Source organism: Amphibalanus amphitrite, unplaced genomic scaffold, assembly GCF_019059575.1.
Source record: "Amphibalanus amphitrite isolate SeventyFive unplaced genomic scaffold, NRLGWU_Aamphi_draft 000868F_arrow, whole genome shotgun sequence".
Taxonomy (NCBI): Eukaryota; Metazoa; Arthropoda; class Thecostraca; order Balanomorpha; family Balanidae; genus Amphibalanus; species Amphibalanus amphitrite.
In genome coordinates, this window is record NW_024882362.1 from 22,024 (window position 1) to 34,615 (window position 12,592).

The 12,592-nt window shown below is 48.9% G+C and overlaps 1 protein-coding gene across 1 annotated transcript; it reads left to right on the forward strand.

Annotated features, from left to right (window-relative positions):
• Positions 1-264: 264 nt before the first annotated feature.
• On the forward strand, positions 265-4,173 carry LOC122367412 (sodium/calcium exchanger regulatory protein 1-like). Its single transcript, XM_043340455.1, has 4 exons — positions 265-646; positions 1,181-1,353; positions 3,454-3,567; positions 3,957-4,173. Exons 1-4 carry the CDS (start codon positions 574-576, stop codon positions 4,008-4,010), a joined length of 414 nt encoding a protein of 137 aa, XP_043196390.1. The 5' UTR covers positions 265-573; the 3' UTR covers positions 4,011-4,173.
• The last annotated feature ends 8,419 nt before the right edge of the window (positions 4,174-12,592 follow it).

Below are 12,592 nucleotides of genomic sequence, written 5' to 3' on the forward strand. Positions count from 1 at the left end.
TCCGTTTACTTCACGAAAGGTAGAACACCATTGATTCAGGTTCGCAGTCTTTTGAACCCAATGACAAAGCTGCCCGTATGCACATGTCACGTCTCACGGGCGCAACGCTCCACGGTCCGTATTTCCACGAACAATTCGCATCCTTCGTGTCAGACTGGTCAAGGTTTGGCCAGGGCTGCCAGATTGATCCGGATCATATGGCAGCTCCGGCGGATCAATTGGCCGCGCCTCTAGGCCGGCGTCGGGTTTAAGCGCGCTGTTATTGGTGTTTGTACGTCGGCGGGGGAGGATATCGGACGCAGCCGGCGGGACAGCGGAGACTCAGGCCGTCGGGGGCGGAGACATTCCGGAGACCGAGACGGAGGCGGAGGCGTTCGAGAGACGGGTGGACGGGCAGAAACGGTCCTCACGCAGACGAGTAGAGGGACAGCCTTACGGGTCAACAGACAGAGACTGACATACGACAAACGTTTACAAAGTACAAACCGACGGATAGACGGACGGACAGATAGACGGACGGACACACAGACAGACGGACACACAGACAGACGGACACACAGACAGACATACACCATGACGGAGACGATGATCGGAAAGTGGAAGATGGAGTCGAGCGAAAACTTCGACGAATATATGAAGGCGCTCGGTAAGTATGTATCGAACTCATTCGAAGACAATCAAATTGATCACATTGCACCGATGGGTGTGCTGACAGGGCGCGCTACAGACTGCGTATACACTTGCACCGACATCAGGTCGCTGACTTTTCAGGCGATTACTTTACTCAGCGTGTCATTCATTGCGAAGCAGTCCTCACGTCATCAATCAAGTCATTGCAGACCTGAAATTCGTGTGGCATGTAAATAAGTGGTATTGAAACCCTCAGCACGAACAAGAATAATAATGCTTCTAAAGCACACAAAGCACACAAAACCCAACGACTTATCCACTTCGATCTATGTAGACTGTAGTCGTGCATGGCATCGTATTACGGATCCTATACAGGGCACTCAGGTCAGAAACTAACTAGAAAGGTTGTTGACCGTGATTCATTTCAAATGTCATTTATCCTCAAACCGTCCGGCGTCCGCATAGGTGAAAACCACCCAGTTACGCGGCCAAGCCGCCTGGTTTGACCCGGCTGCCCCAGCTGACCCCCCCCCCCCGCCCTGTGTGTCAGACGTGAACGTGATGCTGCGGAAGATGGCCAGCACGGCCTCCCCGACGGTGGAGATCTCGGAGCAGGGCGGCACCTTCCAACTGACTACCTGCACTGCCTTCAAGACCACCACCATCACCTTCCGGCTGGGCGAGCAGTTCAACGAGGAGACGGCCGACGGCAGGAAGGTCAAGGTCAGTCCAGGGCCAGTCCGAGTCAGCCGGGGTCAGCCGGGGTCAGTCCGGGTCACCGGTGGGTCGGCGCAAACGGCGACGGCAGGAAGGTCAAGGTCAGTCCGGGTCAGTCCAGGGTCAGTTCGGGTCAGTCCGGGTCAGCCGGGGTCACCGGTGAGTCGGCGCAGACGGCGACGGCAGGAAGGTCAAGGTCAGTCCGGGTCAGTCCAGGGTCAGTTCGGGTCAGTCCGGGTCAGCCGGGGTCACCGGTGAGTCGGCGCAGACGGCCGTGCAAATCATGGTGGCGTCTCTCCAACACACGTAAAAATTAACCCGGCAGGCGGTGGGCCTCCCGGCCACCTTCCGCGCGGTGGGGGAGGGGCATTTTTTGTCCTCCCCGTATCTCCGAAACTACTGGACGGATCCGAAAATTCAAACGGCGTTCGATAGCCCTGTCAAATTTGTCGAAGGAAACCAAATTTCATTGACCTCGGGGTCACCGATGACGTCACAGGTCAGGTCAAAGATAAAATGTTTCACCGTTCACAGGGCTTCTAAGGGAAAGCGCTATAACACCGAGTAAAACGCATTTTGTCGAAAATCAGCGATAGAGCGTCAGTTGTCTAGTACATATGTTGCTATTAGAGGTCACTGGTCATACCAGGTCAGGTCACAGGTCAGGTCACCAAAGGTCACCAAGAGTCACCACATGAACCCAACTTTACTAAGGTTGTGCGATGCATGTTTTATGGCCAGTTTTTCATTTCCAACTCAATGGTGTTGGTCAGTTGGCTATAGACCATCAGGTACGGTTTAGGTCACTTTCTGGTGGAGGTCAGGTCAAGGTCAGGTAAAAAAGGTCAAATTTCAAAGTTGATATTTTTGCATAAAATGGGTATTGATTCGATGCAGCTCGTCACGGGGAGTCTAATGGTGGTCTTTGTTTTGCGCTACTAGGTCTAGAATTGCTAAAAATTGAGTTTGAAAATTTGACGTCATCAATTTTTGAAGTTTTTTTGCTATAACTTGGCCAAAAAAAGAGGGATCGATCCCAAATTTGATGTGTAGATAGAACGTGATAGGGAATATCTTATATATTCAGGTTTCTTTTCGAAATTAAAAAAAAAAACTTTTTTGATTTTTCGGCTATTATATTCAAAAAATCTATTTTTTATTTTTGGGGGTCAAAATCCAAAACATTCAAAAATCCGAGATAGCAGTTTTGTAGCCCTTCTAATTCTACACTTCTTATGTCTGAAACATTTTTCTGTATCTCTAAAGCTGTAGGCCTGACAGGCGACAGCTCTTCCCGCGAAACCTTTTTTTGGGTCGAAAATGGCAAAAATGACGTCACTCTGACGTCTTTAGCGGCCAATCTATCATAGCCTTTGGAAAATTTTTGGTCACAATGTGCAATAGCTATTCACTGGAGGGTACTGAAAGTTTGGTGACAATCGGCGCAGCGGTTCTCGAGATATATCGAAAAAACTAAAGGGGGGCAAAAAAAATGCCCCCCCCCCTCCACCGTCTGGAAGGTTAATCGTTCCCTCAGTTACACCGACTGAATGATACCTTTGACACTCAAAGACGGATCCATACATATGTATATAGGCGGTCTCAGACGCTGGGGAGGGGAGTAGTAAAGGAATCTTGGAAGAGGGGGAACCCAAAACAGTTTTTTTTCCGGCCATTACAAAATCTCCTCGGAGTCAGGTTGCTTGTGGACCTCGGTGTAGTTAAGGGCAAACGTTTTTTCATAAAAAGTTAAAGCAATCAAATTTTCGTTCTATTTATCCTAGAAAAACGACTATTTTTCATCGATTGATAGGGCGCTGCGAGGAGGCATTTGCCCCCAAATGCCTTCCCCCCCCCCCGCCCTCCATCCGCCTATTGTTGGCACTTTAAGTCTGTATGTTAAAGGTTGCAGAGTGTATGAAAATATATAGTTTCGCATTTGTGACCTACTTCCTAAGCTGAGGTCATTTTGTGACACACTCACGGAGGTGTGCGGAAGTGTCTCTATAAACTGACCCGGATTGTTGCCGCGGAGTTCGGATGTTCCGCCGCTGAGGCACAGACCGGACATCTGCCCTCTCTGACCGCCCTGCGGCCTCTCCCCAGTCGACCATGACCTGGGAGGACGGCACACTGGTGCACGACCAGAAGGGTGACACGGAGAAGGGCCAGAAGGACACCGTGCTCCGGCGCACCTTCGACGGAGACACCATGACTCTGGTGAGCCGGGAACGGCCCGTGGCGCCCCGCGTTCACCGCCCGGGGCTGTGTGTGATGCAATAATAATGTCTCTTAAAGAAAAGAATAGAGGAGCCGTGTTGAATAGATGACTATAAATAACAAATCGGTGGGCTAGTTGAACACCTTGTTGGTGTATATTAACATAATATATTTTAAGGATTTTAATTATCCATTAACGTTCAAGAATGAAAACCTTGTGTTTTATTTGCATTACATAGTCTATTTCTTGTTATGGATTCAAAACATTATTATGTAACTATTATAAAATCGCAAGGTGATGTTGGATAATTATTTCAACTTGAATTGACTCGACGTAGCTGTTTGTCTTCAAAGTTCAACTAACCACCATGTATTTCTGTCGTTTTCAGAAATGCACAGTGGACGATATAACTGCCACGCGCGTCTACAAGCGGGAAAAGTAGGCGGCACCGTCCAGCCCCTCGGGGTACAACAGCCAGATGGCCAACAGTGCGATATAATCTGCCCGAGTGCAGATCGCACACCCGGAGACAGAGCCACCTCAGTTATCCTTAGCTTGATAGGTAATGAATACGCACACTTGGAATACAATTATTTGGTATCGGACTCTCATGTGATGTTATAGTTATGCACGATTGCGCTTTTTATGAGCGTTAGGCTGCATAATAAGCTGCGAATTGGATGTGTCTCATGGCACTTGCATCGAAACAAAGGAAAGGATCTGGCCGTCATGCCTAGTTACTTGTGTCATCAGTGAATCACTGCGATGCGGAATGCCAATCATTGATGCACTGCGGCACAGTATATCAATCAGTGGTGCACTGCGGCACAGTATAACCACAGAGTATAACAATATGTGGTGCACTGCGGCACAGTATACCAATATGTATGTGGCGCACTGCGGAACAGTAGGTATTCCAATCAGTGGTGTTCTGCGGCATATAATGCCAATCATTCTTGCACTGCGGTACAGTATTAAGTATAACATATGTGGTGCACTGCGGCACAGTATATCAGCTATGAATGCATCAAAGTCGCTTGTTTAAATAGCCTGGAAAAATCAAAATGCGTGCTTACATGTCAATGAGCAAAGCCAAATTGATATATTACTGTCGTCTAAACGATCTATGATAAAAACTCAAAAGAAAACTTGAAAGTAGCAGATCCCACACTACGTGTCCTTAACCCTCGCCCGTATTGGTGTTTTCCAGCCGCGAACGTATAAGAGGGGGGGGGGGTCCGTTGGACCCCCCCCCTTTGCCGTTTCGCCCCTGATCGAGCTAGAGCTTCGCGGAAAAAAACGAGCGTGTTGCCCGTGACGAAAGGAAGCTGATGATGCCCATTTTTAAGGTCCTAAGTCATCGGTTGACCTTCCAGGTCAGGTCAATGACCCAAAAGTCGGGAAAATCGGGACCTGTTAGAAGGTCGTAAAGCGTGGCTGCTATGGGGTTTTTCGGGGTGCTGATCACGAAAATCATGTTAGTTTTGATTACAGATGATGTTTTCATGCATTTAGGCCAGGTCGGTTCAGGTCAGGTCAGGTCAACCAACCAGTGAGGATATTCGTAGTAGGTGGCAACCGCCTCTGACAGCTTCGTAACATGTTACGAAGGCACCAAAACTACTTCGTAAATGTTTATATGGTTACTAAATTCGAATTCAGCTCCAAAAACTGGCCTAGAAACATGTAAAACTCGAAAAAGTGAAACGAGGTCATCAAAGGTCAATGACCTGACTTGACCTTCCGGTGACCTTGACACCCACCCTCATGCATGGGAGCAACATCATATCCCATGTTTGAACGCTTAAAACCACGAAAAGACTGCAAACGCGCTGCTAATGCGAGCCGACATACGCCGAATCGCGATTCCTGCCAAACATGGTCTCGAAAAGTAGGTCTCAGGTCAAAGGTCATTAGGGTAAGAGTCATGAAAATTGCAGGGTAGGTGGAAAATTGAAAAACGCGAGGGTACTGAAAGTTTCGTCGCGATCGGCCGCTTTTTACGCGAGTTATTCGCGAAAAACCGAGGAGAGAGGTTAACCCTCGCCCCCTATACGGGCGAGGGTTAAGCCCGTTGACCCTTTCACGCACATACGTCTGTTTGAAGCAAACATCACGTGTATTACCTCAAACGGTGAATCTGTCCGTCATAAGACACTTTGCGAACCACCTACCCAGTACCCCCTGTATACACGTCGGCCGGGCGGGGACAAGGTCTGGCCGTGTCAGCGTACCGGCGTCGGCCCATTCATCACTGGCCGCCCGTGTGTGTCTGTCTGTCTGTCTGCGCGCCGGTCAGCGGAGGGTGTTTCGTCACTGACTGGTGTAACGGGGTACCCAAAGGAAACTTCCACGTGAACATGCTCACTGCTCAGACAGCAGCAAAGCCTGCAAAGGCGATGAGTCATCTTTGTCAGCATGCAGAGTTAGCCGACAGGTCGATGTCGCATGTATTTACGTATTTATATCGATTTTTACATGCGTACCTATTTGTTTTATTGTTTAAACGCTCTGTCTTTTAACCGCACGCCTGTAACGAAATCAGGTAAATGCGTGTCGCCCATCGCTTGCTCATTGTTATTCATGTCAGACAGCAGTGACAGCGAGATATTTATCGATCCATCGGACGCAATCCTTGCAGTTCAATGGAATTCCGCGGCAGAGCTGGAGGTAAACACACGACAGAACTGGAGGCAAGCACACATTACACACAGGTACGGGCCGGAGCAGCGGGCGCCTTCTATTTACCCCAGACACACAATGTCTGGCAGTGGTTGTATTTCCAGTGATAGGCACCCGTTAGCATCACGTGACAATGACAATTGCTTTATTTAGGTAGCATTTTACAAACGGTCAGCTAGAGATGAATCACTAGCAGGCAGCAGCTCTAAGCGAATTGGATTCCACAAACTTGAGAAAGGGGAGTTTAGGGCGCCTCCCTTAGCATCTGAGCTAAAGCTATAATTATAACTAAAATAAACCAGAACCTAAACCAAAACTACCAGTTCAATGCTTCAAATTTCAGAAGATAGGAATACTGCTGAATTCGAGAACTTATCAAGCAGAGCAGATCTGACATGAATTTATCAAAGAGGTCTTATACACGGCTTGGAATGGTCCGATCATATTATTGCATGCTGCAGCGGAGTTCTATAGGCATAGCCTTGGCTCCAGCACTGATCTCCTGAAAATATATAAAAAATACTTGAGGCGCCTATTCAAGTGATAAGCAATCAGAGGGGGCTCGATTCATATTATGCTTCAACGTCTTATCACTACTTGCCGGACGGACTGACAATCCGTCGGTCCGCCCGCCCGTCCGTCCGTCCGTCCGTCCGTCCGTCCGTCCGTCCGTCCGTCTTCCGGTCCGTCCGTCCGTCTGGCTGTTCGTCTGTCTTGTGTCTATCCCTCATCCCTCATCCCGTCTGTCCGTCTGTCCGTCCGTCCGTCGCGGCGACCTTCCTCGGTTCGCCGGCTGCGCCACCCACCCAGGTCGTACCCGAAGCTGCGTCAGCGATCGGTCGTGTCTTTCTAAGAAGGGCACCACGACCCGTATCCGCGGGGCCGACGCGTCTGGACGGCAGCCGCTCACAAAGTCCGGCCGACCACATCCAGCTACCGTCCTAGTCTGACAATGAGTGAATGGTGGTCACTAGCTGATGGACGACCTTAAGTGACACGATTGCGTACCTAACGCTTGTGCATTAGATAGGTAGCAGTACCCATACCTATCTAAAATTTTAACTTTCCCGGCGATTTGAGATACCTATACCTACATACCTAAATCAGAACTGGTGGAGCGGAAGTGCCTACCTAATTGAGTGTTCGGAGATTGTGAAATAGTTAAAACCAGATAGGTTACGAAGTGCTTTATTTATACTGATTTTACATAAGACTTCTAATATGACGAAATCCAGAACAAGGTATACATAAGCATTGCATATGAGGGCTGTATCTTAGCTTTTCATTTGTGATGATTCGATAAAACTACACCATCAGGTGTAGCCTTTGAGCCGTTCTCGGTTTCCTCGAAGCAATAATGAGTACCGAGCAATGAGAGATGGTGTGCGGTTCTTGCTCGCACGTCTTACGTCCTACTCAAACATTCCTCGTCGTACTACATTCCAAAGTGTTTATTCCGAGTTCCGAGTCTCCGTGAGTCCCATTGCACCCGTCACCGAGGCGAACAGACTGTGGCCGCATGAAGAAGCGAACTCAAGTGGATCATTAATCATTATTATATCATTAGCGACAAACTGCTGGAAGGCTTTTATTAACCTTCAGAGCAGGGAAGGCCGGCGCTCACCACGACAGCCACTGTCGACCGCTGACTGCTGAGGGGACGCGGCTGAATGCAGCAGGCAGCTGCAGCGGGGCAGCTGGTCAACCACAGCCACCGTCGACGGCCGCTGCCTGCCGCGGCTGGGCGCAGCAGGCAGCTGCAGCAGGGCAGCTGCAGTACGGCGAACGGTCGTCGCACGCGCAAAAACGCTCAGCGCCGCAGACTAAATAGTAAACTGGGTCCCTCCGGCACCCTCTGTCCGTCCATCTGACGCAGAACGGGACGGCAGCATAGTGAACGGCAGAGTAAAAACGGCGCCGAGTGAGCCCGCCGAGCCGGCGTCAATGGAGCGTCCGGCCGGAAGGTGCCGGTGGACTGTGCCCAGTGCCGAGCCGCGCTGCACGGGTGGGGGTCGTGTCAGGGTCCGACTGGCCAGTCTGCACATCACACGACCCTGACTCACCAGTCACCGCCCCGCTCCCCCTCTCCGTCCGACCCCACTGCACCCGCCCCGGACAACAATCACAATCACTCCACAGCGAGGCTACAGACGGCGAGCTGCATCAGTGGCACAGTCGCCGCTCCCGCCCGCACCCCACCGTGCATTAGGAGCCGTGTCGCGCGTGCAGCACACCGGTGAAGACACGGCGCGCGCCGGGCTCGACTGCGGCGCGCCGCGGATCGCCGCAGTCGTGTGTCCAGTGTCAATAGACGGCGGGGTGGGTGGCGGCCGACCGACCGGGCAGCGCCGGGCGGGCCATAAGGCGGGGGCGGCCGTCTGCTCGTCCGACTTACCTTGACTGCCTGCGCCGGGCGATGACAGGGCAGACGGAGCGACCAAACACACCCGAGTCCGCACAGACTTCGACACGTCAGCGGCATTCGGACCGAAACTGAGCGATAGGCAGCCACGTGACGGTCAGACTTCAGCCGAATTCGATGATGAAATATCGGTCTTGTTATTATTGATTTAGAAACAGTGCACTATAACCTTCGCATGTGTGCGGCGTTTGCCAGCTTCTAACGTGTGTGTGTGGGGGGGGTCGGTTGGACCCCCCCCCCCTTGCCGTTTGGCCCCTGACCGAGCTTGAGCTTCGCAGAAAAAAACGAGCGTGCTGCCCGTCACGATACGAAGCCGATGATACCCAATTTTAAAGTCCTAGGTCATTGGTTGATCTTCCAGGTCAGGTTAATGACCCAAAAGTCGGGGAAATCGGAACCTGTTAAAAAGTCGTAAAGTGTAGCTGCTATGGGGTTTCCGGGGTGCTGATCACGAATATCATGTTAGTTTTTATCACAGATGATGTCTTAAAGCATTTAGAACAGGTCGGGTCAGGTCAGGTCAAGTCAACCAGTAGGGGTCGTGACGGGTATTCGTAGTAGGTGTCAACCGCCTCTGACAGTTTCGTAACATGTTACGAAGGGGGCATTCCACGTCAAATCGAACAAAAATCGGCTGTTTTGCACCTTACCATCAGCGATTTCATTATAAATTTGTGAGCGAGTTCCTGTGTGGCCCCGGACATTACATTGATGTTTTTTTGCACATTCTGACCACAGGTCTTCTAAATACCTATAGGGCATCAAATTTTTACAAAATGTTGCATCTTTATATTTTTGAACGACCATAACTTTGGTTGTAGTTGTTTGATTAGAATGAAATAAACCTTACTGTTTAGGTAATTTCTTAAGCATTTGTTTAGAATTGCACCTACTTAAATGTATGACCTTGAAATTTGCTTAACTCTGTTCTTAAGCACAAATATTGAAATAGCAAAAAACACGTCACCTTCGATTTGGCTCATTTTCATATATTTTATTGCCTACCATATTCTTAACAACCTGTGAAAAAATTAGAGTGGGCCATTCATAAGTTTTGAAGAAAATTGCACATATGCAAACGTATGTTAGCACGCGCAGTGGAGGGGGAAGAGCGAATTTCGCCCACCCCTCCTGTTTTTCGCCAATATCTCATAAGATTAATGCGAAATTAATTATGGCTACCTGTCAAGAATTGAATTGGACATCTCATCGTGCAAGCAATAAGAAAATCGGTTCACAACTGTTCTAGTAATAGCGGTGTAAAGTGAACATCCTGTCGCCGCAGCGACGCGGCGACTCGGCAGCCGGCGGCGACCGCTACGCGCCGCCTGAATTGTAGACTGTGCCGGGACGGAACGGAACGGTTCCGTCTTTACATCGCGCTCCCTACCGCTGATTACGTTTGATTCGCGTCAAATTTTGTGAGAAGACTAAGAAATGTACAGGCAATCTTATGGTGAAAGAATTTTGAAAATCGGTTGTTAAACAATTGGAAAAAGAACGTGTAAACACAAAATTGTGATTGCTGCGTTTCCCGCATCGGCCGAGCCCGCCTCAGCCGGCGACATGTTACTCTTAGCAGGCCTCTAACTGCCATATTTATTATTGGATTAACTAGAAATTCCCCATACATACTAAAAAATGTATGTTCTTTCGTATAGTGAAGATCAAAAGACCTGAAGATATCGTTGCGTGATAATGTTTTCGTTGAATTTACTTCATGATGCATTTCCACACGGCTCAAAATTCACCGCAAAATACCGTTTGCCTGAGACACTTTTACTATGGAACGTGAATGCTTGACTACGATGACTATGCATTTCCATTCTCGCAGAGTTTGGGATATCACTAATCAGCAATCATTCATTTCAGAAAGTGTACACAAGCAAGCATGTCTTGACTCTGTCTTTCAAGGTCACGCGCGGTTGCGTGATGTTGATGCATGAAAACGGCGTTTGCCGCGAAATTTATGAATGGCCCACTCCAATTTTTTCACAGATGGTTAGGAACATTGTGACGGACATAATATGTAAAAATTACCCAAATCGAAGGTGACGTGTTTTTTGCTATTTAAATTTTTCTGATTTAATTCAAGGTCAAATGCATTTCAAGGTCACTTCAATTTAATTTTAAAATTAAAAATCAAAGCCTTATCAATTGCCTATAAGACCCTGTTAATATCATATTGATACCAGAAAAGGAATCAGAGTTATAGCCATTTAAAAAATTGATGTGTGGCATTTTTCGCTATATTCGATGATCTATATCTCAGCGATACGTTATCAAATTTCGAAAATATTATACGTAACTCAGTTTTGAACCATGCCCAGTCTGCCTACAAATTTTCAGAAAAATCGAAGGGGATGACGGATTTTGGTGTTTGATTTGACGTGGAATGCCCCGAAGGCACCAAAACTGCTTCGTAAATGTTCAAATGGTTTCTAAATTCGAATTCAGCTCCAAAAACTAGCCCAGAAACATGTAAAACTCGAAAAAGTGAGCCGAGGTCACCAAAGGTCATTGACCTGACCTGACCTTCAGGTGACCTTGACATCCACCCTAATGCATGGGAGCAACATCAAATCACATGTTTGAACGTTTGAAACCACGAAAAGCTTGCAAACGCGCGGCTAATTGCGAGCCGACATACGCCGAATCGCGATTCCGGCCAAACATGGCCTCGAGAAATAGGTCAAAGGTCACTTGGGTCAGGGTCATGAAATTTTCAGATTAGGTCAACTCGAGGGTACTGAAAGCGATCGGCCGCTTTTTGCGCGAGTTATTCGCGAAAAATCATTGGGGGGGGTCCATCCGACCCCCTCCCCTACACATGCGAGGGATAATCCTCAAGAATTTGAGTGATTTCATTTGATTGGTTCCAGCAAATGAATAAAGAATATCCCAGAATTTAATTATCGGTCCGTATTGAGAAATATGAATACATAATAAGTAAGTAAGTAAACGATCGTCATTCTGCTTGGAGTGCAACTCATAGTAACACCCTCGTCCCTCATAAAAGCCGACAGGTCCCTGAATTGGTACCTATACTATACCCACATATCCGACCAGCCACAATTCAGCTATGGGTAGAAGCTAAGGAAGCAGTTCAGTTGGGCGGCAGCCGCACCATAATTCAGCGCACTGCCCTACGGGTCACCGCGACTGAAGTGTTCATTGTATTTGATCGACTGACAACTACCACTGGTCGCGGCTGGTTCAAGAGATTATAAATCACCCTCACCGGGCCATTGTAAGCGCGGTCTCAGGCAGCAGTTTTACTGCCGTTACGAGTCCATCGCGAGCCGTTATGGTGTCCTAATAGACCGGCTACTGTAAACGCACTCAGGGAGCGGCCGTCCGAGGGTACGGGGGTTGACGTCACGCACGTTCCGGCTGCCGAATACCTACATGTGAAGAAGTGAGGACTGACTGCGGGGACCCACTGAATGCTGCTGACAGCGCTGTTCTCCATGCAGTAATTGATTCATCGTGGCAGCTTTACATGATGGCTCGTTGGCCTCATGTATTGTGACCATGTGAACAGCTGAGTGACTGCAGATAGCTGTCGCATAGTTTTCTATGCACTGCAGTCATTCTAAAGCATTCCCTTCAGACGCAATCCGTCACACGAGTTCCTAGTGTGACAACCTATATCAAATAGCAACAGCGATGTCTTCCCAACATCACTGTATAGTTGCCATACCATTCATCTTCCTCGACGCCGGCGCGATCCTTCCAGCTACTCGCTACAAACATTTCGTAAGCAGATTTCGGTCCGTGTGTCGTCACCCGCCCCCTGACCCGCGGCCGTCGGCCGGAGGGGGTCGGAGGGGGGTCGGCGGCGTCCGGGGTATTCTGGCGGACCTGGACTTTGTTCGGGTAGCGGCCGCCGCTCGGTATGTTTATCTTATCGGCGGGCT